This window comes from Aspergillus foveolatus (assembly GCF_047715535.1).
Source record: "Aspergillus foveolatus strain CBS 279.81 unplaced genomic scaffold BDW70scaffold_11, whole genome shotgun sequence".
Classification (NCBI taxonomy): Eukaryota; Fungi; Ascomycota; class Eurotiomycetes; order Eurotiales; family Aspergillaceae; genus Aspergillus; species Aspergillus foveolatus.
Genome location: NW_027396075.1, coordinates 397,040 through 422,608, shown reverse-complemented (window position 1 = coordinate 422,608; position 25,569 = coordinate 397,040). Strand labels below are relative to the sequence as shown.

Below are 25,569 nucleotides of genomic sequence, written 5' to 3'. Positions count from 1 at the left end.
TTCTGTTCTTACTTGTCACTATAGTGACGATTCGGATTTAAGAACTTCAGATATACACCTCTATTACCTGCTTTAATACGTAGCACTTTCTGTCAATTGATTAATTCCTCCTTACCAATAAGCAAACCCACACACTGTGTCCTGGAATGTTCCATTTCAGCTGCGGTAGCTTAGTTTTTTTTTTTTTTTTTTTTTTTTTTTTTTTTTTTTTTTTTTTTTTTTTTTTTTTTTTTTTTTTTTTTTTTTTTTTTTTTTTTTTTTTTTGAACTAGGCAAACTTATAAATCTGATCCCATTCTAAACTATATTAGCTACTGTTAATTAACCGTCATATGACCTTGATCTGATCCATAGACCGTTCGAGAAGCCTAAGGGCCTGGAACCTTCCCAACAGTCCGCTGGGTGCATTGCTTTGTACCTGTTCCAGTCCATGACAATTAGCTTAGAGAGGGAGGTCACGCGCATAGTAAATCCCTCGCCTGGCCAATGGTCTAGACTAGTCGCCTCTCAACGTCAAAAGCGGGTATCTGCTCGGATTTGCGGCCGCATTGAAGATTTTCGTACAATGTAGATAAGACATATGTATCAACCCATGCTTGAGGCTTAAAGCTGCCTAACTAGTATGATAGGGTCGAGGACCAAGAATCAGAGTATTGCCAATGTCTCTGGGACCGCCGTCCGAGCCGAACTTTTATTTACCAGAACTTCATGTAAAATGCGCTTAATAGAACTTATTTTAGATAACCCGGAATACAAGCCAAAGCCGACTTTCTTAATCTAGTGAAGAGAAAGAGACAGGTGAGTGAGATGAGGTGGGTGCGATGCGACTAGGAACTGGAGGCGAGCTTTTCTCTCCGAGTCGCAACGGCCTTTGCAAGGGTCTCTAGCGTTGACTCGGTATCTTCCCAGTTGATACAGGCGTCGGTGATACTGACGCCGTATTTGAGGCCGGCCTTGCCCTCGGGTGGGACCTTTTGGTTGCCTTTTGAGAGTCCAATGTTAGCGGAGAAAGTCTAGGATTAGGTGGGAAGGTATTCACCCTCGTTGATGTTACTCTCAATCATAACGCCCATGATTGCAGTCTCGCCTGCAGCAATCTGCTCCGCAAGAACAGCTGCCACCTTAGGCTGGTTCTTGTGATTCTTTTGTGAGTTGCCGTGGCTGCAGTCGACCATCAGACGGGGTGGCAGGCCCTTAGCTATGAGCTTCTCCTTTGCTTCGGCGATGCTAGCAGCATCGTAGTTCGGCCCTTTCTTGCCGCCGCGGAGGATAACAAAGCAATCAGGATTGCCAACGGTACCGACAATGGCAACAACACCAGGCTTGGTGACCGACAGGAAGTGATGAGGGTGTTTTACGGATCCAATCGCATCAACCGCGACGTCTAAAGAGCCATCCGTACCGTTCTTGAAGCCAACGGGGAACGAGAGCCCAGAGGCCAATTCACGATGGACCTGCGATTCTGTTGTACGCGCGCCGACCGCACCGACGGAGAGACAGTCTGCCAGAAACTGCGGGGAGATAGTGTCCAGCATCTCACTGGCAATTGGCATTCCCTTGTTGGTTAAGTCGACGAAGAGCTGACGCGAGATGCGCAGGCCCTTGTTGATGTTGAAGCTGTTGTCGATATCCGGGTCATTGATGAGGCCCTTCCAACCGACGGTCGTTCGCGGCTTCTCCAGATAAGAGCGCATAACAATTAGCAGCTCATCCTTGTATTTCTCCTTCAATTTCAATAGCCGGTCGCAGTACTCTAAGGCCATTTCGGGGTCGTGAATTGAGCAGGGTCCGATGACGACGAGGAGGCGGCGCTTGTCTGTGTCTGTACCGTGGGCGACGGCAATGGCCTCAGCTCGGCCTTGAAGGACTGTTTGCCGCGCCTTCTCTGTTAAAGCAATCTCATGTTGCAGGAGGTTGGGTGGTGTGAGAGGGTTGTATCCACGGACTGTTGACGAGCTCGGTCAGACAATGCCAATGGCTGTGGAATTCAGCGATTACATACTTCTCGAATCCTCAAGGTGATTGGTATCTCCTAAATTAGGATTTGGAAGGAAGAACTGCGATACTTGATGAGTTCCTGTACTTGAGAAGCTGGTGTGGGTGACTCACGGAGGACATGGTTTCGCGGGGTAGGAAGTATGTATAGATAGCTGTGGCGGAGCGGAGAATTGAGTGAGAGGATGGCTGAGTGAAGCTGCAGAACACTCCTGACAACAATGCGTTGAACCAAGCAAAAGCTGTTCGAATTTCTCGTACAGTGGTCTAATTTTCTCAATTGGAAAAAATGTTGTGAGCTCTGAATCGAACCATTACGGGCGGGGGTGGAAGGAGTCATCCCACACGTGATTCCGGTGAGTCACAATCATTTGCACTGATCCTCATTCGCTTCAGTTCTATACTTAACAAATTGCTCAACAAACTGGCAGGGGTTCCTTTGGACCTCGGAAATCCTGTCGCTTGTAGTTCAATGAATTCATAGTCTCGAGCGCTCAGGCTCCTTTGGATAAACTTGCATTACTTTCACTTTTTTCTCGCCATGACGCCACGACGCTACGACGCATATACAGCGTCCTTACCTTCGGCCACCGCAGACACCCATTCGTAGCTGGTTGCACTTATTAGCTTTCCCAATCAGCAACAAGAGTCCGTTCATTTTCCCTTAGACGACGAATCAGCTCTTGGCAAACATCGGCGTGTTGTTGTTTGATGGAATCAATTTGTTGTTTGCATAGCCTTGTGCGTTCAATTTGTGCTTTGAAGAGTTGATCGAGGACGCTATGGCATTGTTCTCTATAACCATTCAAGACCTCGTTGATTGTGGCTTTCTCGCTCTCAATTTGACGAAATAGATACTACAGGGTCATTAGCGGATACTAAAGCACACAATTATTCCCATTGCCTACCTCATTGTTATTGCGCAGCGTCCTCTCCATTCCTTCATGGAGCTCCTGCAGTGTTGTTTGCCAGTTAATCTGACCAGCAGTGCTTTTTGACAGTTCAAACGCCACTTTCCGCTCTGGTTCAGCGGCAGCTGCTAAACCATGTAGTCCAAGAACGCGTTCTTGGGTTTGTTGCTGTTCTTGCCGTGACCCGGACTCCACAACTTTCAAGAGGTGTCGTTCGCCTGCACTCAACTGCGGGTGGCTTGCGCAGGGTTGGTGCCCCCTTTCCTTTGTAAGCGTCGTCCTTGATGCGCTGAAATCTGTGTCAGATTCTCTCGGGGCCAGCTGAAAAGTGCCGGGGGTTTCTCTTGTCTGATACTCCGTTGTACGATAAGTGATGCGTTGTTTGTCATCTTGACTTATGCCTCTTGTTCGTTTCAGATTTCGTTGCTCCATGCAAGGAAATGTATCTTGTCGCTTCAGTGTGATATGTTCCTCTGTTCCCATACTCGCTTGCTGCATCAGCCTAGGGCTCCCGTTCTTGTCCACGATAGTCTTAGCACTGGACTCTAGGAATTCGGTAGCATGAGTTATGTCGCTTTCAGGGCACTTCCCTAGAGCACTGACAATCGGTTGGGCAGCACCGATATCACCAAACTGGGGGTTCCGTGAACAATAATCTCTGGTTGTGATTTCCTCTGGGTGAGTAGCACAGAGGTTTAGGTTGAGCGAACTAGACAATGCAAAAGCCTCTGAATGGCCAGGCCAGGCGGAACTGCGTCTCTTGGGAGGCGGCTGGTGAATTTTGAACCTATCTGCCGCCGTTGTAGCCTCCCCTCTGTGGCTGAGAGAGAGACTCGATTTAGACTCTTTCAGGGACGGGCTCGAGTAGTGAGCTTCCGGAGTTGATTCCGTGGATAGTGGCTCTACAGACGAGCTTGAGGCAAGAGAGGAGGCCCCTCGAATTCTTTCGCACTCTTCTCCATCTTTTGCTCCAGACATAGCTTCTCCCTTTCTGAGAATTCGATTATGCTCGCCGGGGTCTTGCGATGAACTGAATCGGCTTTCATCTGAGGAATTGCCGGAGTATAACTTGACAGGATATAACTCGTCGCCAGAGATATCTTCCTGGCTCATGACTGATGTCCAGGAGTCTATTGCATCCTGCTTGTTGCATTTGCATTGCTGCTGTTCTACATTTGATTTGCAACAATCAGGCTCATTTTGCATCTCATGAGATTCGGTAACAATTTCGACTCCATGTTCTTTATCACAAGATAACTGTTCGTCCGCATTTATATCCTTATGATGATGATTCGGGGTGTTACTTTCTCGCAATGCCGCAATCAGCTTTTCTGCGACTGATTGGCCCCTGCCTGGAGTGTTTTCGTGGAGATGCTGGCCCTCCCTCAAACTAGACTCAAACATAGATTGTGTGTTGGAGCTATTGGAATTCTGAGGCAAGGAAGATTCGAATACCCGGTGGCTTATGCCCTCCGTTTTGCAAGCTTGCGACGAGTTATTGGCTCCAGCCAGACTCTCTGAAGCCAGACTCTTCGGGGTCCCATTGCATATCTCATGCTTGCCTGCTGTGGTACTACGCTCTGGCTCTTTCTCAGAACTGCTTGAATTTGGGCTGCGCTGTTTATTGCCGTTCCCGGACCTCCTATGTTGCGTTAATAAGAGTTTGGCTTTGTTGTTGACGCGCCTTTTAGGTTTCATCTTGCTTCCAGTGCCAGACTGTCTCCTAGTCTTCGTGGCTTGTTTCTTCCTGGCAGAACTTGTCCAAGTTCCTGTGGAACCTTTATTGAAGGTATAGCGAGCGCCACTGGATGAAGGGGAAGAGACAGAAGTAAAATCGGCATCTTCCTGGGGTTGTGGTTCACGCGAACCATCACTCGCTCGGAGATCTTCGTCCCAATCAACTACCTTCGTTCTTAATGCAGTATATAGCTTGCCTTTGGGACGACGCCTGGAGAATATGAGAGATTCTTGTGTATTGTGCGGAACAGGCCTTAGCACATTTTTTCCAGTGACCGACTTGCTCCTTTGAGAGGACCTTGACCGAGTATTACTGGCAGGCCCATTCTCGGGTAAGTCCTTGTCATTCTGAGATATCGCTCTTTCAACAGCCCTTGCTTCCTTATTCCGCTGAATTTCTGTCTGGGACTTTGGGCTAGTCGAACGAGAACTGTCTCCACCCCTGGACGAGGAGGTTCCGTGCAGGGAAGGGGTCCGAGTAAGATCTGTTAGACTGCTCTCTGTAGCGCTGTCAGAAGCAGTCCCTGATATATATTCACTTTGTTCTAGCATGCTTGTTGAATAATTCCCCCGAGAAGGAGGCGAAGCCCAATCAGCTGCTGTCCGAAAAGCCATCGCAGAGGGTTGGAAGAAGCCGGAGACCATTTCGTCTTCTGTATCCATCGATATCACTACTGACGATGACCTTCGACGGCTTGGGCTTGTCCTAGACCCTATTGTTTGACACCGGATGCCGATAGCCTCGAGTCTTTTTAAAATCCCAGTTGAGTCATACTCGGATCTGATACCGAGGTTTATGGTATGCGAATCGCACTGCTGGTCGTTCATCTTAATTAGATCATTCCCGTGAACATTCAGAGATAGCAGCCGCTTCTGTCCCCCACGTTCACTGGAGAAAATGCACTTAGTTTGTGTAGGGCAGGTGATCCGGATCGCCATGTAGTTCAGTTTATGGCCAGAAGTGTCCTTGCCGCAGTGTATCAAATCCATTCCGTCAGCACAAAAGACTAGAAGAACTGTACCTTGCGGCAGCCCTTTCGCATGTGCTCCGTCTGATTCGACGAGATAGCATATGGGCAAAGAGCTGTTGGCGCTGCTACTTCTGGCTTTACCACTTATGCTGAAATTGTGCTGTTTCACTGCGCGGACGTAGGAGTAAAATCGCTCAACGGCGTTCCCTCGAGTCTGTAGGTGGCTCAATATTCGCGAATATGGCTCATCCGACTCCCAATCATTGAATAATATGAATTTGGACAGGGCTTGGAGTATAATGCTTGATAAAAAGGACAATATAACGTCCACATCGCATAGTATGCCAATAATATGCCTGGATATGCAATGCTCAGTAAATATCAAGAAGACCGGATGCCAATTGGTTTACTTTACGTATTCATCACCGTATAACTTCTTCAGCATTTGGCAATGCTCCTCAGAGTCGCTCACTATCTCCGCCAGCACTTTACCCGCCTATTTCCGTCAGCCTGGGCTTTCTATTTCCAACCTCTCGAAGTATACCATCCTCCGCATTCTAGCATCGCCTGTAACATCTGTGAATAATGCGTAAGTCTTCTCCAAAAGGCTCTGCTGGACGAGCGGCATAAGGGTCGCCGACTCTGAGACGATCACCTGGGATCGCAAGGAGTCAGGAGTTGCAGTGTACTCTGGCTCGTCCTAAGAGGAATAGGTCAGCAATCACCTACAAAATCCCAGGGCAGGCGGCGCACTGCCAAGAGGTATAGTCCCAGATCGAAGCCTTCATTTTCAGGTAGCTTTAGTAGGTAGGCTGAGAAACACTGCAATGAGACTGTCTCCAAGGTGTGGGCTATTTCATTTCGATGCTGGTTGGCAAAGGCAAGCACGTCGCCTGAATCATGGGATGAGTCCAAATCCGCTACTAGAAGGGCTTTGAGCAACGGATTTGATAAGGTGCACAATGGGGGATCAGAAAGAAGGAGGATGTAATGAGGACCAGGAAGAGGTTCTCCAGCTGCTGTGAGTGCATTATGTAGGAGCAGAGAGAGCTTTGCTATGCTTTCATCCCCCTGCACTCCTCCAACTCCATTCGAACATGAAGTTGACATTGAGACCTAAGTGCTCGTAATTTGTTGAAAAGATACGGAAGCCTGGTGTTGTGAAGAAGAGCTAGCTCCAGTCCTTGAAACCCGCAGGAGAAGGAAAAGCGGCCATCATGTGACAATCCAATCGTAATCAAAGCTTCTCAGACAGTCAAATCTTTCTGAATATGAGTATTTTCCTGCATAGTAGACTCTAGCCAAAGCCTTTGGATTCGCAAGTAGCGAACCTGGCAGTCCTAACGAAGGACAAGCGTTGTTTCGCCATATATCCACTATTCAGTGAGTCCATCAAATAAAATGATCTTGATTCTGAATTTGAAAGCCACAGGACATTATAAGTGAAAAGTATAATCATCAGTCAGTCTTGATTCGACGAGATAGATCGCGTCATCTAGATAACTGCTTTGCCTGCGGGATCGCGCCATAGTTCTCCTGGAAAACCTGGTGCTATTGGGTAGCGCCGATCCGGGTACGTTATGCTAATCCTGTATGTTCCGCTAAGAACCATAATCTGGGGTATAACTTCAATCCATCTTCCTAGAAACCGCAGACTGTCGTCGCGAAGAGCATCGACCGTGGTATGTCCCAAAACGATGCTAACCTAAAGGCAGATACTGACTAATAGTGGCAGTATTAACTAGTTAGTACACGGTCTTCGGCCTCCGCTCCCTCCGACTAGATGGTTAATTGTACCGAGATCCGACTGTCAATCTCTCGGAAGTTTGCATTGTTCCTTGATCCGACTCCAGTCGGAGGCTGTGACGTTGAGCCTGACTGGACGGATTTATCATCTTTTTATCCCGGCGTACCATGGCAGGATCCGCGCCAAACCCGGTCCGGTCAAAGACATGTTTCTAAGTCTTTAACAAGCCATGTGCCCCTCAAGGCACGGCTTATTTCACTCACTGTGATTGCCATCGAAGATCATCACACATGGAAAAGGCTAAGAGTGAAGCTCAACGGCTGGAGGAAGCCAGCAAGGCTCCTTTCATAGCCTTATCGCAGTCATACACCCTCCAACAGACAAAAGAAGACCTCCTTCCATTCGAATATCAAGATGACCTGACAGCTCGCGACGTTCCGGAGACAACGCTTACCCGTCAGCAAGCCTCGAACTCAATACAATCAATCGACCAGAATGAATATCTCCCGGGGAGACTTTCGCGCATTTATGAAGGCGCCGACGACAGCGCCCTCTGCGCTCAGAAATCCGTCCTGTACCTAGCCTATGGGTCAAATCTCGCATCCCAGACCTTTCTGGGCATGCGCGGCATCCGGCCCCTCTCACAGCTCAACGTTCTTGTTCCAGATCTAAGATTAACATTTGATCTGCCGGGAATTCCGTATATTGAGCCATGCTTCGCGGGAACTCATTTTCGGGATACATCCGCTACCAATGGCGGGGAGGCTGAAGAAAAGCGCGCCCTGATAAACACACCAGACACCGACCAAGACCGCTACAAGGGTCCCCTCATCGGCGTCGTTTATGAAGTCACATTATCCGACTACGCCAAGATCATAGCCACAGAAGGAGGTGGCCGTGGTTACAAAGACATCGTAGTGACTTGCTACCCGTTCCCAAACGGCTATGACCCCGCCGATCCAATACCGGAACGGCCAGAGACACGGCCATTGAAGGCGCACACGCTGCTCTCGCCGGCCGGGATGCAGGAGCTGCTGCTGCCTCAAACGAGGTCAAGAATCAGGACCCCACGAAATGCGCGCTACACTCAACCTTCCGCACGCTATCTTAGCTTGATCACCACCGGTGCAGCAGAGCATAACCTTCCTCTGGCGTACCAGGCCTACTTAAATCAACTGCAGCCGTACTGCATCACGTCATTCCGACAGAGGGTCGGCATGGTTGTGTTCCTGGTCATGTGGGGTCCCTGGATCCTTCTGTTGCTGGGGTTGCCGAGAGTTTGTGCTTGTCCGGATGGCCGCAGTCCTGAGTGGGTGGGCCGACTTAATGACTTGCTGATGGCTGGGATATGGAGAAGTTATGACAATGTATTTGTGCATATATTCGGAGATGGTGAAAAGACTATTGAGCGCTGAGTCTCGATATTCACGCCATTGACAGCATTGTGTATAAAGTTAGCAGATGTAAATACGTCTTAATGGTTGGCTGCTGATTAGCCTGAAGATCCCTGGTCTCTGAGAAGGCCTTCAACTCGCTTCGTCTCGATAATCAAGACGCTGAATCAGGGGCCCAGAAGCAAGTCGTCTTAAGTTACCACCAGATCTAACAAACAAAGGAAATAGTGACATTGGTTCTTCACACAGGTTTTGACGGAAAATAAATATCTAAGATACAGATACAGGTCTCTGGAGAAACATCTAACAAAACAGAAGGCCATCGGCAGGAAAGACCAAGTGAAAGATACATGAACGACATGGGTAACGAGACTGACCGCTCGTATTAATCACACTCGCTATTCGTCGCTAGATCCCTCACTTTCCATACTTTATACAGTCCATTTGTAACCTTCTAGCGCCGGGGAACGGGAGGGCTGTACACGATCTTTCGTGTCTTGATGGGAGACCACTTGTAGCGCTTGACCCAGACGCTAAGAGCGAAGAGACCGGTAAGGAGGGTGATGGCCTTGAATCCCATCTTCTTGCGGTCGTCCATCTCGGGCTCGGCAGCCCAGTTGAGGAACTCGACAACGTCCTTGGCCATCTGGGAAGTGGTAGCGGGGGTGCCGTCTTCGTATTCAACAACACCATCAAAAAGGACACGAGCCATGGCAATAGCTGGAAATTGGTCAGCTAAGTTTTGATGCTAGTTTTGATGTAAAAGAATCGTACCAGTGCCGGGGAAGTAAGGGTTGAAGTTCATGCCCTCCTGAACGGTAGCACCAGCTGGAGGCTCATCAGGGTAACCAGTCAACAGACTGAAGATGTAGTTGCAGCCACCGTGACGGCCCTTGACGATCAAGCTGAGGTCTGGGGGCAAAGCACCACCGTTCGCGAAGCGAGCAGCCTCCTCGTTCTTGTAAGGAGGGGGGATGTAGTCGGACAGCTTTCCGGGGCGCTTCTCAATCTCACCCTGATCGTTAGGCTCGGTGTCGTACTCGTTCTCTTCGGCAAACGCCTTCATTTCATCGACGGTGTGTGTCACACCGACGAATGAACGCCAGGGAACGCGGGTGAGGGAGTGGCAGCTGGCGCAGACTTCACGGTAGACCTGGAAACCACGGCGGAGACTGGGGACAAATGGTGAGTTAGCTGGGCGTCGTCGGCCCGAAGCTAGAGGCTCAATTGAACTCACGCGGCATGATCAAAGGTCTTGTTCCACTTGGCGTGCTCCCAAGGGTACTGAGTAGCGTGCAACCTTGAAAGCAACATGTCAGCTGTCTGATCAACTTGACCTCAGGATATGGTCCGGTCGGGAGAACGGAAACAGCCGAGGCGGTGCCATTCAATAACGTAGTCAATCGACTCACCCCTCCTCAGCAGGTGTCATCGCAAAGGCTTCCTTTCCATAAAGATACGTAGCGGATCCGAGGGCGATGGCGGTAGCGACCGATGCAGTGAGTGTGAGGTGGAAGGGGGAGCTGGCGGCTTCGGCACCGGCAGCCGAGGAAGACGCACGCTGGTCAGAATATTAGTGATTAAGCATTGCAAATGTAGCCATCACAATGCCATGAGCGATTGTTCCCATCCATTGGGGTCAATGAAGGCGGAGGCCGGGGTGATGCGTACCGAGGAGGTCTTGCTCAAAGACTGACGGGCGAGGCCCCGGAAGGGCACGCTGCGCAGGACAGTACGTGCCAGCATACTGACGATATGAAGAACCCTCCGATCAAAAAATAAACAGAAAGGTACGATAACCGCGTGCGGGGAGGAAGGGAGGGGGCGTGGAGGGTGAGCGCACAGGAATGGTTGTTGAAGTCGAGAGTTCGAAGTCGTCAATTTCTCGCTGACTTGCTGCCAGTGGTAAAGCGTCTGCTTTGATTGGCTGCTTCTGCGCTAAACTGCTTCGGGAATTACCGGAAAGCGAGTCTTATATGAAAAACAATCGCATGACACCAGGATTCATATAACTACTGATTCTGCGATATTATTATCCTTGCAACATTGCAACATCCAATAAAATTCTTTTTCAATGAGAAGCAGTATACGTTCCGCTGATGTTGACGGCAATGTTGCTCCTGCCGTTTGTTTCCGAACTAGCCTTGAACCCGTAGTCCTAAAAAGCATCACCAAATAACCAGATACCAGGTCTAGGAGACCTTCTGAAACGACACTTTAAGCTGCACCTAGATTCAGATGTGAAAAATAAACCATATGCTAATAAAGATAATAATTGCTTTGTTCAATTCAGAAGAGCTTTGTAACGGCTGTATCTCACGAGTTCTGTCAAAATATATAGTGGGTTCACGGACATAGATTGTAGCTGGATACACCAATTTAGCGGCCCTTCAGCTTTCAGATCTTTCGTAATAATATGCCTATTGACAAGGAAAGATGACTTACTCCTAGCTACGTAAATTATGGACTGTAAGGATATTATGATGATATGGGTCGGAAGGGGAAAATGCCCCGCCGATCCAGCCGTAGTTTTAGGTGCACTCAGCCTACAATTACGCCGTATTTGGGTTTCAAGCCTGAGCTTCCACTTGATGCATGGCGTACGATGTCGATGTCTCCTTCATGGATAATGCAATGAATTTCTATCTTACACCTTAATATTCGCCTTCCTCGCAAGTCATTCCTTACCGCAATTCGCAGACTAATTGGAGATTGTGGTCGGATCCGCGTGGACCCTGAAGAGCTCCAACATCCCCAAATAAACAATATCGGCTGCCTTCCTCCCAATGCAATCCTTGAAAAGACAGTATGTCAAAAGCGAGGAATGGCCCACGCACAGGCACGAAGCCTCGCCGCGATGTGCTGGCATCGCTCAAAATGGCCTCTATGGAGGATATCTCCAGAGCCTCCCTTCCTGCAGGTAGGTAAAGCAAGAGGCAACAGAACATGTGGAGTGACTGACATAGAATAGAGATAATGGCTTCGATCCTCGATCATCTCTCCCCCGTCGACCTTATTCGAGCGGCCCGGGCGTCGAAGCTCTTGCGCGAAATGGCGTACGATGATTCACGATGGGTTCAAAGGCTCAAAAGGATAGGTTGCTGGGATGAAGCGGAGGCTCGCAAGAATGCGGAGGAGAAATTTGGGACAATTGAGAACAGATCAAGTGTTGAGCTTCAAGATTCAACTGTCGCCCAGCAAGTGCCAAGCCAGCCAAAGATCGATGTGACCCCAATATCAGATGGCTTCGATCAGATCAACCTCTCCGCTTCTGCAGCCAACGACGTCGTGGACTTGGATACCGACCCCGTCTTGGGAGCACTGAAACTAGCTAGATCCATCAGAGGAGAAGCTCGGCAGGAATATGGGAAAATACACGCGGCACTGGCACCATTCTACGATGACATCGCTACTCTTGGACCTTCTCCGGAAAATCTTCTGTTTCAAAGATACACGGAGCCACAGCAACAGGCGCAGATCCTCTCCCAATTGCAGGCCTTCGCTAGATGCGACACCACAACAGGATGCGAAAACCGGCATGAGAACTTACGAGCCGCCGTCTCCATGTTCGAGACAGATGCGCTAAAGGAGTTTAGACACGGCTACGAAACTGATGATATTGATGGTCGAATGAAGAACTACGCCCATGTTCTGTACACGCTGAATGGCGGGGGCTCGGCTTCTGAGCTATTCACCCATCACAATCATACACTCACGAGAAAATCCGAACTTGGTCAACCTAGCGACTGTATCGACACATTGACTCAGAAGGTGAAGCTTCATCAGACGCAGGCATTCTTTACCCGGTTAGGTGTGGCTTTCAATGAAGAGGTCTCAATCATCAATCGTGCCTTTCCCCCAGCCCTCCAAATAGCCCAACTATTCGTCGAGAAGGTAGGCCGTGATGTGCTTTACCCTTTTCTGACCGCGATATTTGATGAATTGCATCGTTCGAACAAGGAGGAGTACCTTATCTCTGTTTCAAGTACCTTTGCTCAGTGCATGAATTTATGTGACAATCTGCTACCCATTCAGAATTCTCTTGATACTTTTGAAGAGCTCCTACATCAGACCATTGCCCAGGTATATGAACCACATATGGATCTCTATCTGGCTGAGGAGTTAGACTTCTTCCGAAAAGGCTCAGAATCCTCTGTCGCAGAGTGGGATAGACAACTCTCTGAGCAAGCTGCCTCGACTGAATCATTTCTCCTATCCAATGTCAATAGACAAGCCGATAAACGAGACTTTTTGACTTCTTTTAAGAAGGTGATCATGGCACCGGTAAACATCCTTCCAAGTTTCTCAAACAAGTCCAGCGAGCAACAAAAGCCTGATCGTGATTCCCTGGCCGGCGACTCTGGTTCCACGCCGAGGACAAACCGATTTTCCACGATTTCTTCGCCAGGAACTCCCCCAATTCAAGAGGCTCCTACTACAGAGCTTGCAGCGAAGGCGGCCATTATGAAGTCCAAATTGGAGGGCATTCGGTCTTTGTTCAGCATCGAAGTCGCTTTAGGGCTGGTTCATGCAGCTAAATCGAGCCTGGAACGTGCGGCACGGTTTATGGTAATCGGGGGAGAAACGGGCGCAGCGGTCAAACGGCAGTGTGAGGCTATATTTGTCGCCCTCTTGCGCATTCTAGGCCACGGTCACCTAATTAAAGGTTTCGAAAAGGCGGTCGACCATCTCTCAGACTACCGGCCTCGCGAGCAAGGCGATCGTGATCAATCCGGCGTTGAGCCGTTGGTAACATTTCTCGAGCTCGTGAATGTCGGTGACCTCATTCTTCAGATGATTGATGTCTTCTACGAGCAGGAGATGATTGGATCGAATATCACTGATCGAAATGACTTTTTGGATCCAGCGGTGAAAGAGAAGAAGAAGTTTGAGCAGAGTCTTGACGAACGTGTTGCGGCTGGGTTGAATAAGGGAATCGATGTCTTGATGGAGGAAGTGGATTATATCCTTGCGACAAGGCAGCTTGCAACCGACTTCAACCCGGATGTCTCTACTGACCCGCACCGGAAAACCATGGATGTAAGCGTTACCGAAGCTGCAGCCGCAGTGGTGGATGTCGTTTCATCGCATACGCAGATGCTCGTCGGGAGCACAGACAAGAGTACTCTTGATGTGTTCAACCAGGAGGTTGGATTGCGTCTCTTTACTGCTCTTTGTAAGCATTTGAAGCGCCAGAGGATCAGTATCGAGGGATCCCTGAAGCTGATCAGGTACGTTCTCAGTTGTATTCATCTCGGCTATTGCTAACGATAACCAGTGATATGAACCACTACTTCAAGTTCATCCAGAGACTCAAAAACAACGAGCTACTCGTCTATTTCAAGGCCTTCCGAGAACTATCACAGATTTACCTCATTGATTCCTCCGATGCTAAGGAACTAGCCAACCTCATTGCTGATGCAGGGCGGTTCTCTGGCATTTGGCGAGTGGAAGAAGTGTACGAGTTCGCGGAGAGGCGAGCAGATTGGTACCAAATCAAGCGAGATGTTGAACGAGCCATGTATGGGATTGGGTGCAATGTCATGTAATGGCGGCAACCGCTAATGTATATATCGAAATTATACCCACAAGCGAAAGATCATAGCACTTCATGAGATATCTGCTTGCATTTGCGGTTCGGGTGAATCCAGCCTGACGTCAGTGGGCGCCTACTGCGACAATCGATAGTAGCTCTCCTCCATCCATCTCGGCGGCATGGGCAGTGCCTTTATTTGCTGCAAGTCTTCAAAGAAAGCATGCCTTCGACAGCCGGGCGCTAAAAGTGGCGTTCAGGGCGACAGATTCTGCGGTCCGCTGAAGAATTAACTGACATCCTTCTGACTCTGCATGGGCTATTTTTAGCGGGCATTGACCTAATAAAAGAGGCATCACCACAGTTGCCTAGCTGATATAGCTATGACCCGTATCAGATCCTAGAATCAACCTGAACACGAACTAAGACTCTATGGCGTATACCGATTTCTGTGGACAATGCGTCTGAATAGAAATACCTGGCGCGCCACTACTGAAACGAACAAACATAGTAAGTTAGAGCCCTATACAAACTTTATGGACAGAGGAGGCAAAGTCGTACCCACTCAAAGCTGAGATGAGAGAAATTAGCTTTGGGCAACAAAAAATACACCTGATTGACACTTGTCTACTCCCTGGAGGAATGCACACATCAATAAACCGACACCAACACCGCCAGCCAACCCATCTAAAAACAATACTCCTCTCCCGGGACCTAAAAATAATATCTTTCCTACTTCTACTTCTAACCAATGCAATATCTGCCACCGAAACGACTGTCATCGTCACTGTTACAGAAACAGCGACAGCCACGACAACAGCAATCACAACGACGACCCCCGAAGTCCCGCAAGACCCTTCTTACACATCCCCAAGACAGTTCAGATCCTCTATCCTCAGAACGACAAACGCCTACCGCGCTGCACATAACGCCTCAAATCTCAGCTGGAATGAGACTCTTGCGGACTATGCCAAAGACTGGGCGAAGTGGTGCAGGTGGGAGCACTCTGTACGTACCTTATTTTCCCGATATATAGAGTATGTAGAATAGTTTTCGCTGATTAGAGTCTCGACTGGTTCTTGCAAGGTAGTCCGGCCCGTATGGCGAAAACCTTGCATACGGCTACAAAAACGCCTCCTCCGCAGTGACGGCATGGGGTGACGAAGCAGCGCTTTATGATTTTTCCAAGCCAACGGGATTCACCGAGGAGACGGGACATTTTACGCAGCTTGTTTGGAAGAGTACGAGAGAGGTTGGGTGCGCGGCTGTGGATTGTGGATTGACGGATTTGAATGATGACGAGCAAAGAGAGAGGGCGCAGGGGTGGTATGTTGTTTGCGAGTATATGCCTGCCGGGAATGTGGTTGGAGCAGATGACGGGCTGGAGTATTTCCGAGTAAATGTGCAGGAGGGAAGCGAGGGTTCTGATTCAAGTTCCGAGGATGATTCTGAGCACGGAGACGGGGATGAGGGAAGCATTGTTTCGGAATTTGGAAATAGAGCTGGTCGTGGGTTGGTGGAGTGGAGTAAAGCGGGTGTTGCATGGTGCGTTGGGATAGGTCTATATATACTTAGCTCTTCATAAATGAAAGAGGAGTGAATTACTTGGTGGCTCGTCATTGCTGTCATTACTCATACTACCAACATCATGCATATAAATTTCCCGCAGCGGGAGAGATGCAATATATCTATTCACTTTTGAACAGTCCCAGACGACCACCCCCAAACTAGAACCACGCCAATGGAACAGCACAAACGGCACACAAGGAGGGAGGAAAAGTGGGCGGCAGCAGAGGGAAATGGTGGGAGGGCCTGGATATCGAGACGGCGGACAATATAGAGAAAAAAATGAAGTTGGAATGAAATTAGATACGAAAAGAAGAGAAAAAGGTAATTCAACCAATAATCTCCTCGCTTTCCTCCACAATCTCTTCCACAATCTCTTCGACCACTGTCTCGCCCTTGTCCTCTGTGGTGGTGGGCGCATCCTTGGCAGCCTTGGGTTGGTCGGCCTCTTCGGGTAGGCCGTAGGCTTCCTTCTCCTCGGCGAGTAACTCCTTCTCGCGCTTGAGCCAAGCAACCCACTCGTTGAGGACACGCTTGCGCTTCTCGACCACGGCGGTGTTGGCAATGTCGACAGCATACTTGTCTTCCTCCTCGAATTCCTTCGAGTACTCGCGGAGGTTCTTCCGTACTTGCTTTTGCTCTTCTTTGCTGAGAAGAGTAGGAGGGCGAGGACGCCAGAGGAACTGCTTGAACTTGTCCGTAGGGTTCTCCGCAAGAGTCTCTCCGGAGAAGGTGTGAAGGTTGAATCCGTTTTCCATCTAAAAATTAGTGTTAGTAACCTAGCTGGATGTGGAACCCACTTTGCGAGACATACCTGGTGCGTCCACGCGCTAGCACCACTGACAACGTAACGACCTGTGGGATCCCATTCAATATCTGTGACACCATAGTGGTCGACGGTCTTCATCAGTTGCAGGTTGGCCGCCAGATCCTTCTCGTTCTCGTTCTTCTCACCCTCGAAATCCATATCCCAGAAATCAAGGTCAAAGTTTGATTGCGAGTGAACAGTTGCCACCACGACGAAACGGCCCTTAGGAGACCAGTAAATAGCATTGCTGGTCTTCTTCTCAACAGTGCGAACAAGTTTAAAGTTTCCGGCTTGTACACCCTTCTTTTCCGGAGCGAAGAACGAGACGGCCGTCTTGGGAGGCGCACCAGCCCCAGAAGCGTCACCAGTCGTGATGAGAACGAAACGAGCACCGTTAGGTTCCCACGAAAAGTTGATCACGGTGTCCTTGAGACTGTCCACCACTTCGACCGGGACACCCTTCTCCCGTACGCGGAAAATTTCGAGGTTGGTGGCCATAGACTTCTTAGACTTTGAGTGACGATCCACCTTAACGCAAACGAAGTTACCCTGGGACTGCCAGTGCAGTTTCACATCGGAGACGTTGAAAAGGTTACGAGTTCGAACAATCTCCTTGGAAGGCACGCTCATAAGGGCGACTCGGGCAGGGTTGCTGCCGATTTCGGGAGTCCAGAAGCATAGGAGCTGCTCGTACTGTTTGACACCGTCACGGTTGACTGTAGCCGGCGACCACTCGAAGTCCATCACTCCGTCAATCTTAACCGACGTCTTACCGAGCAAGTTCATCCGGGGAAGTTCGTAGATGGAGATCGACTGGCCTTGAAGCATTCTCGCCACGTACTTCTCATCAGCGGACCACTTAAAAGCGGGCCATTGAACTTTCTTCTTGGGCTGAGCTTCGCTTTCGGGACCGGCGAGATCGTGGGAAACAAATGATCGGAGGGGCTTGCCTGTTACAATGTCCCAGACAATGATATTCTTTCCATCCTCTTCGTATGTGAGTACGGGGTGGCCCTCCTCCACCTGGATAGGTCGGGCAGACCAGGTAGTCAAGTAGCTCTCGCCAGGCGAGAACTCGATGAGAGAAACAAACGGATGAGGGAATTGCTTTTGCTTGGAGAAAGTCGGACCACCCCACAGTTGCACACCCTGTGGGTGAACAGATGCGAGATATGTACCCTTGGGAGACCACTGGACGAAAAGCTGTGTCCAATGGGCACGGTCGACAACATTCTCCGGCGGGTTGCTCTTGTTGTTCCAGAAAACTCCAACCTTGTCGCCGCGGTAAAGGGCGAACTGATCACGGGCATTGGGGTCCCCGAGCCACGAGCGCAGGTGCTCCTTCTCTGTGAATGGTTCGATAGTCGGAGGCTTGTATTCCTCGTCGATACGTCCTTCCCGGCCATAACGTTCGATATCCATCAATTTGTTAACGAGGAGGGTATGCTTCTTATCAAGGGGCGTTCCGTGCAGCTGCTTTACGGCGGCAACGGCTTGCTCTGCGGTTTCGTACTCGACGAAGGCAAATCTGTGACCGCATGTTAACCTCCATCTGTCATCCAACCAATGTAATCGAGTGCCCGGCTCCCAGGTACATACCCTTCGGACATATTCTTCTCGTTGAGGGGCATGAAGACGGCATCTTCGGAGGTGTGGCCGACTGTGTTGAGTTTCCTCAGCAAGAATTTAATGAGTTTCTGTCTGTTCTCTTCCGGCACGACTGGGAGTCCATCGATGACGACGAATGTGTCCAAGCCCTCCTCAAGTTTCACTTCGTACTGCGCCTTGAGGTCTAGAAGGAAAATAGGATGGATTAGCGACTATTTTCGTAGAGCTCGCTAAGTTCATATCGGTCGGTGACATACCGGAGAAGTCAATCTCCTCCTCCTCTTCTTCGTGGAGATCTTGCTCCGACAGGTTCTCGAAGCTAGGTGCCATGGTTGTTAGCGCTGATGGCGATGTGAAGGGGGCAGCCGGTTCTTGGTGGAGGGATCGAAATCTTTGTGTGTGCGGCCCGACCTCTGTGCCGACATATCGCAACGGTTAGTCACGTGAGCCCAGTACAGAACCAACTTTCAGACGACCTCTTATACAGCATCTTGTGGTATACTTATACATATCCATACATTTTAGTGGGTACATGAATATAATTGCTACTGTTCTATTATGAGCATACCCGGCGTGCAAGTAGTAACTTGCTTCGGTACTCGTTCATACTGAGCATAATGTAGCTGAAACATCCCAAAGTTTATATCCATGAACAATTGAGCCTAGGGCAGAGATTTTTAGTCTAGTCTAGTAAGTGTATCAAAATAAAAGGATCTAGAAAGCAATATGCGCCATCAGAAGCCGTAGCATAGAGTTATATAGTTAATGGGAAGAAAGTCCGATTTCAGCACGTCTTTCAGCCTGAGCCGTAAGGCATCGATCTCCAAGTTTCCTCCGCTCATACTACGCTGGACTTGCGATCTTGCCTGCATCCGCCTGGGGAAGTCAACAACAACTCCACACTGTCATCCTGTCTTTACTTTGGGGCTCCTGGTTGCTCTGTGAACTATCTTCCCACTCTCTACTCTCGTTTCTCTCCCGCCGAGCATCTTACTAAAGCCCCATCTGAACATCTATCGTCATTTCAAAACCCCGCCGGTCCTAAGCGCCAATCCTCTCCCAGCACCTTTGTAACCTCTTCCTCTCTGAGTGTTGACCGTGTGACCAACAGCCGTGCAGCAGCTTCGTATCAACTTTCAACACCATCACTGGTTACAATTGCGGCTATACGCTTATTTAATCCCTTGAAATTAGGGTGTAGCCACGCTTTGGAAGAATGTCGCGTACGTTCAGCCTCTCCAGGTCTCGGACCAACCGCGCCGAGGTGCCTGACAACTGACATCATTTTCTCCTTTCCTTTGCATAGTTTCCCCAGGCGCCCGCGATCAATATATCCCAATCATCGATTCAATCTTATCTGCGAGCGACCTAAATACGATCTCAGAGAAGCGCATTCGCAAGGGTCTCCAAGATGAAATTGGCTATGATCTTACCCCGCAAAAGGTATGCGCTCTTGCTGCATATTGTTCCTATACTTTCTCTAAGTCAAGCCAACATGCTGACGGGGTTACTCTGTAGGCTGCCGTGAAGCAGCTCATTATGGAGAGATTCGACATCTTTGCTGAGAAAAAAGGCATAGGTGCTCCGCCTACACAAAACGGCCACGAACAACAGCATGATACGACAACGCCTGTGGAACCTTCCTCACCTTCCCAGTCCTCGACAGCGCAGAAACGTCAGGCAGATAGCGCTGACTCGGATGATCGCTCAAGCAAGACCCCCCCGCCCAAGAAACAAAAGGCGAACCATGATATAGATGCGGATGCGCTGTATGCTGCAAAGCTACAGGCCGAGGAGAATATGCGAGCTCGTCCTACACGAGGCGCAAGCACGCGAAAAGCGGCGCCGGTCAAGAAGAAGAAGTCTACAGCGAAAACGGCGAAGAAGGTGAAGGCAGAGGACGATTCAGATATCGGGTCGGACTCAGAGTCAGGGAAGAAGGTGAACCGTTCTGGAGGATTCCACGTAAGCGGAACTAGCTGATGGCGGTAGCCGGCTGATGCTAACATAATCTAGAAACCGCTTAATCTCTCACCGGCGCTCTCAGCGTTGCTGGGGGGCGCGGCGACGGTACGTGGCCATCTTATTCTCTCTTGCAATTTTATACTTAAAGCTAATCTTGTTGGAAGCTTTCACGGCCACAAACAGTCAAGAAACTCTGGGAGTACATTCACGAGCATGATCTTCAGGACCCAAGCGATAGACGTCAAATCCGCTGTGACGATCCTATGCGCGCTGTGTTCAAACAGGACCGCATACACATGTTCACCATGACTAAAATCCTCAGTCAAAATCTGTACAGCCCTGACGAATAGCTTTTCCGCCCCGGAAGAGACTACTTGCCATGACACGTCTTTAATAGCAAATCAGCTTGTGACACTGCATATTTGTTGCAGTCATATACCAACTTTTCTTTTACTTTGTGCACGCATTTGGCAATCAGGCGTCAATTTCTCGGTCTGCTTTTTTCTTTGCTCAATGTTTTTATTGTTTCGCTTGAAAGCGTTCGTCCAGTCCAATGCATTGTGCCTTTCTGCTCGTTGATAGGCGGACAATTTTCTTATACTTGATTTTTGATCTTCCCTATGTTTATTACCCCCAACCCTCTCCAGCGGGAGTTGGTGTTGGCTCGCAGACCGGCGTGATTGCTTTACCACTAGACACTTCTACCATTGGGCTTGGTTACTACAATTGATCTCATCCCCAAAGCGAGCTTCTGAACTTTTCAGCCTGCAATTGCTACCATGGCGCACTGAGTCATGGTCACAGCCTCAATAATAAGTCAACGCTAAGACTTGTCTTAGCAGTGAGTAATTATGACCCATCCACCAGGTAACCGACAGAGAGGGGAAGGTTATTTAAGAACAAACAATGTTCGAAGGGAGTCCCATACAGAGTAGTTCTTCAAAGCTACGGAGTTGGTAGTCGGCACATTAGTAGGGTGCTCACTAAGCACGCTGCAATGCGATTATCTCGGAGAGGCCAACTTTTTTCTGCCCGCCCACCCTCCAATCCCCCCACTGCTCCAAGACGCTCTCCTCGTTCAGCCCCCTGGCCGCCAACATCGAAAGGAGCCTTCAGCTCACGTTCTCCAGACTTTTTTACATTCGGTCGCCTAATCCAGCCGTTAATATCGCCCGAGCAATCGCACTCGCCAGATGACCGAGTCTCAGCCTTCCCAGGCGCCCGCCCCACAGAGCCAGACCCGTGGTGGCCGTCGGCGCGGCCGCGGAGGAGCTCGTCAGGGCGAGCACTCGGACGCTCCAGATGGCGCCCCCAGAGGACCGAGGTCAAGAGGCAGCGGACCACGCCGCGGCGGAGGTCGAGGGGGGCGTGGCGGACAAAATCGCGACATCAGCAAGCCGGAGACTGAGGGTGACGTCGATGGCCCGTCTTCGGCGGAAACCACCACAACCGCAGACAAGGGAAAGGCGCGTCAGGAGACGGCGGATGACGCTGATGATGGGGAGATCTGCTTTATCTGTGCCTCGAAGGTCGAGCATAACTCAGTGTCTCCGTGTAATCACCGCACATGCCATATATGCGCGTTGAGATTGCGCGCTTTGTACAAGAACAAGGCTTGTGCTCATTGTCGGGTATGCTCTGTAATAGTTGTTCTGTCTGAATGCATTGCTAATCCACTCGTTCTCTAGACTGAAGCTAGTTATGTCATTTTCACGGACGACCCCACGAAGCGCTACGAAGAGTTCCAGGACAGCGACTATTCTCAGAAAGATGATAACCTTGGTATTAAATACGAAAAGGATGAGATCTTTGAAGACACAGTTCTGTTACTCCGCTACAATTGTCCAGACCGGAACTGTGATGTGGCTTGCCTGGGGTGGCCGGACCTGCACCGTCATGTTAAGAGTAAGCATGGTAAAGTGATGTGGTATGTAACAGTCCGCTCTATCAGGTCCCGGTTCAAAAGCTTACTGTAACTGAAATCTCATAGCGATCTCTGTACTCGAAACAAAAAAGTATTCACTCATGAGCATGCGCTCTTTACACATGCCGAGTTACGCAAGCACGAAAGACATGGCGACCATGTCCCTGGAGCGCTTGAGCAGAGCGGTTTCAAGGGCCACCCTGAGTGCGGATTTTGTCGTCAGAGATTCTACGGGGATGATGAGCTATATGCTCACTGCCGTGACCGCCACGAACGATGCCACATTTGCGATCGACGCTCTACAACTCGCCAACACCAGTATTATATCGACTACAATGCCCTTGAAAGCCATTTCCAGACAGACCACTTTCTTTGCCTGGACAAAGAGTGCCTTGAAAAAAAGTTCGTGGTCTTTGAGTCTCAAATGGACCTCAAAGCTCATCAACTAGAGTGTCATCCAAATGGGCTTTCAGGGCGAGACGCCCGCGTAGACATGACTGCTTTTGATTTCAGAACACCATACCAGCCTCAGCAACGACAACGTCGGGGTGCTGGTCGTGGGCGAGATCCTAACGCAGAAACCGCTCCTTTATCAACCGTGCAACCACTACGGAGGGACGAGATCGCCTACCAACGCCAGATGGCTATCCAGAGCGCACAATCCGTTTCGATGCGGAGCTTCGGTGGGCAACTATCTCGTGACGAAACACAGACTGTGCGTGCCCCAGCGCGTTCCACAGGGCCTGTTCCCACTCGAACATCACCCGCGCCGACGCCACCAGTCAACGAGTTTGAAAACCTCAACATCACATCTGCCACCCCAGAGGACCAGGCGCGTCGGCTTCGGCACACAGCAGTTATTGAGAGAGCTTCAAATCTCCTTGGGAATGATCAGACTAAGCTTAGTGAATTCCGCACCCGAGTCTCCAACTATCGTACCGGCGGCATGTCCGCCACGGAGCTTATCGATGCCTTTTTCTCCCTCTTCGACACATCGAGTTCCGAACTCGGTAAGCTCATAAAAGAGCTTGCCGAAATCTACGAGGACGCCGGGAAAAAGAATGCCCTGCTTAAGGCCTGGAATGATTGGCGTGCCATCAACGAGGATTACCCTGCACTTCCAGGACCAGGCGGTAATATCCCAGGCATGTCCCCTGGTACCGCCAGCGGCACCGGCGCCACCGGCGGCAGACGAGTCCTGCGTTTGAAATCCTCAACAGCTCAGTCCTCCCGGGCTGCCGCTGGCTCCTCGTCGTTAAGCAACCCCTTCCCTCCCCTCTCTTCATCACGTCCAACTCCCCGTCCCGTTGCAACCTCCGCCGCATGGGGAGGCTCCGCAATCGCCGCGCCACCACCCCCTCCCACATCTCGAACCTACGCAAATCCCTCATCCCGCACAAATAACGCCCCCTCTACATCCTCAGGCCGCGTCAACACTCGCGACACAGAGGCCTTCCCTTCCCTTCCCGCTGCTCCCAAGCCCAACGTCCTTATGGCTGGCCTAACCCGAGGTACGGTTCGCTGGGATGATCGCCATCCGCCGCCGGCAAATGCATGGACTTCATCTGCTGACTCAAGACCTGGTTCCTCTACGGAGGACTTCCCAGATCTTTCTGCTGGTGAAGGTAAGAAAGGGAAAGGGAAGAAAGGCAAACAGACGCTTTTCCATTTTGGTTGACGAGGTTGGTTTCCCGGATAGTACTGAGGTCAAACGTGCACGTAACATACTCTTCCCCCCGTTTGTTGTGCCGATAAAATCTCATAGAGTTTTCTATGTCTCTGTCTATTATAAGCGAGGTGTTATGTGTAGAGCAAGAGCGTTGGTGATAGGCAAATAGCAAAGGAAAAGTTTTGAATACATACGCGAACGTGTCGTGTCATGAGATTGCGGGCTTGGTGCAGGTTTAGGACGCGAGGTCATTCACTCTTGGGCATCCATACACCCTTGTTCATTTCACGCCCTTGGAGGCCTCTAGTGACGCTCTCGAACGTCTCTTTCAAAGATATCGCTTTAGGCGGCCACTCGAGGTCGACAAAAAGCCGTAGGTGGCCGCGAGGTTTCTGAAATGAAGTTCTCAAGAAGCCGCTGCTCCGAGATTTGCTCATTCCCTCCTTTGCTGTCTATGTTGTAGCTGCGACATTTCGAAGCGGGTTTGATGGTTGCGTACGCGTCGCTGGAGGATAGGTTTTTTGGTGTCTATCTTCTCTAGCGTCGAGGGTTTGATGATTAGGGTGTCGGTTCGTTCAGGCCGGATGTATTGTCTGTTTTGGCGAGTTTGGCGAAGGCATTTAGATGGTTTCGCTGGTTGAATAGAATGGAGCTTCTTGTAGACGTTTGGATGAGCTGCTGGATTGTCTTGTCGCTTAGGCTGACCACTTCGTTTGGGCTTCCGTATCTCCTACGTATGACAAGCTCAAGTGTTCTGGCACTCGATGTTGGGATTTTCAAGGTAGGCATGAATGGGCACGTCTGGAAGTGCTCTTATTCCTGTAGCCTGAGAGCTGATGTAGTACTGGCGTGTGATATCATAATTCAGGTCAAGCCCTAAGTCGTGGGTCTCTGCGAAACGCCAGCATGGAGAACCTCGTCTAGTGTCAGAGCAAGTAGTTCACTTAATATTTGGATCATGAGTTCTGCTGGGTCCATAGTCGCCTCTCGCCTCCGTATAGGTCTGTCTCGCAATGTCGAGCAGGCTGTTGACCCCAACAAAAAAAAAAAAAAAAAAAAAAAAAAAAAAAAAAAAAAAAAAAAAAAAAAAAAAAAAAAAAAAAGAAGGTTAGCTGCAGGATGATGCTATTGATCTAGCTAACCTTAACCCAGTAGATACATTGGTTGCGCTCGAGCGATCTGTTTTTGGTAAGTTAATTGCTCATTTAGGGCTGAGTTAATCAGTTGCTCAGCCGTACAGCGCCTTGCAGAAGCGCAGATCTAAGGTTTAGTATTGTATGACCGAGGAGAAAGCAAACAATATGTCTCTGATTGTCAGCGCTGCTCTAAGCCGCTGCAAGCGCTATAGACCGGATCTATGGCAGACAGAGTCTTTAGCGTAATTCCGTAGCTGACAGATTGCTCGACGGTTTGAAATGCTCGTTCGGTATGGTCAAAAATGAGGTTGCTCGCCAGCTAGCGAACTAGGACTAGTAGTCGACAATAATGTTAGAACCTTGTTTGCATTCAGGAAGCCTTTCAAAGCTGTATACCAAAGGGGACATCTCCTGCTTGGTTAATAGATATTCAACAGCTTCGTATCGTGCCGTCAAACTGGCCGCCTCAGTCGATAGTTGAAGGATATTTGCTCTACCGGCCGTGCCCCTTGATGTGAGAGACTTGTTCGGGAGTCCGAGGATGCTCTCATTCGGCTTGACATTGTAAAGATTGTATCAATTCCAAAGAGGTTATTGATTGTGGGT

At 49.7% G+C, this 25,569-nt stretch overlaps 11 protein-coding genes across 11 annotated transcripts; 5 read left to right on the top strand and 6 right to left on the bottom strand.

Annotated features, from left to right (window-relative positions):
* Positions 1-344: 344 nt before the first annotated feature.
* Positions 345-2,284, bottom strand: BDW70DRAFT_131845 (3-deoxy-7-phosphoheptulonate synthase). Its single transcript, XM_073736060.1, has 4 exons — positions 2,109-2,284; positions 2,002-2,056; positions 1,039-1,944; positions 345-981 (listed from the first exon to the last, which is right to left on the bottom strand). Exons 1-4 carry the CDS (start codon positions 2,115-2,117, stop codon positions 827-829), a joined length of 1,125 nt encoding a protein of 374 aa, XP_073598302.1. The 5' UTR covers positions 2,118-2,284; the 3' UTR covers positions 345-826.
* A 35-nt stretch (positions 2,285-2,319) lies between these two features.
* On the bottom strand, positions 2,320-5,517 carry BDW70DRAFT_131844 (uncharacterized protein). The gene has a single exon (XM_073736059.1). The coding sequence runs from the start codon at positions 5,468-5,470 to the stop codon at positions 2,873-2,875; it is 2,598 nt and encodes an 865-aa protein (XP_073598301.1). The 5' UTR covers positions 5,471-5,517; the 3' UTR covers positions 2,320-2,872.
* Positions 5,518-6,019: 502 nt separating this feature from the next.
* Positions 6,020-6,723, bottom strand: BDW70DRAFT_157907 (uncharacterized protein; the record flags this gene model as incomplete). Its single annotated transcript, XM_073740433.1, has 3 exons — positions 6,020-6,109; positions 6,158-6,313; positions 6,367-6,723. 3 exons carry the CDS (start codon positions 6,721-6,723, stop codon positions 6,020-6,022), a joined length of 603 nt encoding a protein of 200 aa, XP_073598300.1.
* A 624-nt stretch (positions 6,724-7,347) lies between these two features.
* On the top strand, positions 7,348-8,991 carry BDW70DRAFT_12971 (uncharacterized protein). Its single transcript, XM_073735664.1, has one exon. It carries the CDS (start codon positions 7,651-7,653, stop codon positions 8,773-8,775), a length of 1,125 nt encoding a protein of 374 aa, XP_073598299.1. The 5' UTR covers positions 7,348-7,650; the 3' UTR covers positions 8,776-8,991.
* On the bottom strand, positions 8,992-10,682 carry BDW70DRAFT_12970 (ubiquinol--cytochrome-c reductase catalytic subunit CYT1). The gene is made up of 5 exons (XM_073735660.1): positions 10,426-10,682; positions 10,167-10,315; positions 9,992-10,054; positions 9,529-9,926; positions 8,992-9,474 (listed from the first exon to the last, which is right to left on the bottom strand). The coding sequence occupies exons 1-5, from the start codon at positions 10,498-10,500 to the stop codon at positions 9,209-9,211; spliced, it is 951 nt and encodes a 316-aa protein (XP_073598298.1). The 5' UTR covers positions 10,501-10,682; the 3' UTR covers positions 8,992-9,208.
* An 880-nt stretch (positions 10,683-11,562) lies between these two features.
* Positions 11,563-14,303, top strand: BDW70DRAFT_148619 (exocyst complex component Sec10 family protein; the record flags this gene model as incomplete). Its single annotated transcript, XM_073738891.1, has 3 exons — positions 11,563-11,674; positions 11,726-13,985; positions 14,033-14,303. 3 exons carry the CDS (start codon positions 11,563-11,565, stop codon positions 14,301-14,303), a joined length of 2,643 nt encoding a protein of 880 aa, XP_073598297.1.
* A 619-nt stretch (positions 14,304-14,922) lies between these two features.
* BDW70DRAFT_131837 (uncharacterized protein) lies at positions 14,923-15,898 on the bottom strand. The gene is made up of 2 exons (XM_073736058.1): positions 15,304-15,898; positions 14,923-15,206 (listed from the first exon to the last, which is right to left on the bottom strand). Exon 1 carries the CDS (start codon positions 15,829-15,831, stop codon positions 15,508-15,510), a length of 324 nt encoding a protein of 107 aa, XP_073598296.1. The 5' UTR covers positions 15,832-15,898; the 3' UTR covers positions 14,923-15,206; positions 15,304-15,507.
* On the top strand, positions 14,923-15,898 carry BDW70DRAFT_131836 (putative extracellular SCP domain protein Pry1; the record flags this gene model as incomplete). The annotated part of the gene is made up of 1 exon (XM_073736057.1): positions 14,923-15,898. A coding segment is annotated over exon 1 (403 nt), but the record flags the coding sequence as incomplete, so codon positions are not given.
* EifCb (translation initiation factor eIF3 core subunit b) lies at positions 15,885-18,637 on the bottom strand. The gene is made up of 4 exons (XM_073736056.1): positions 18,527-18,637; positions 18,261-18,453; positions 16,668-18,189; positions 15,885-16,611 (listed from the first exon to the last, which is right to left on the bottom strand). Exons 1-4 carry the CDS (start codon positions 18,597-18,599, stop codon positions 16,183-16,185), a joined length of 2,217 nt encoding a protein of 738 aa, XP_073598294.1. The 5' UTR covers positions 18,600-18,637; the 3' UTR covers positions 15,885-16,182.
* A 516-nt stretch (positions 18,638-19,153) lies between these two features.
* BDW70DRAFT_12929 (SWIB/MDM2 domain protein) lies at positions 19,154-20,686 on the top strand. The gene is made up of 5 exons (XM_073735590.1): positions 19,154-19,492; positions 19,576-19,712; positions 19,788-20,234; positions 20,286-20,339; positions 20,399-20,686. Exons 1-5 carry the CDS (start codon positions 19,486-19,488, stop codon positions 20,582-20,584), a joined length of 831 nt encoding a protein of 276 aa, XP_073598293.1. The 5' UTR covers positions 19,154-19,485; the 3' UTR covers positions 20,585-20,686.
* Positions 20,687-21,210: 524 nt separating this feature from the next.
* On the top strand, positions 21,211-24,470 carry BDW70DRAFT_131830 (E3 ubiquitin-protein ligase HEL2). Its single transcript, XM_073736055.1, has 4 exons — positions 21,211-21,865; positions 21,923-22,161; positions 22,225-23,937; positions 24,022-24,470. Exons 1-3 carry the CDS (start codon positions 21,428-21,430, stop codon positions 23,834-23,836), a joined length of 2,289 nt encoding a protein of 762 aa, XP_073598292.1. The 5' UTR covers positions 21,211-21,427; the 3' UTR covers positions 23,837-23,937; positions 24,022-24,470.
* The last annotated feature ends 1,099 nt before the right edge of the window (positions 24,471-25,569 follow it).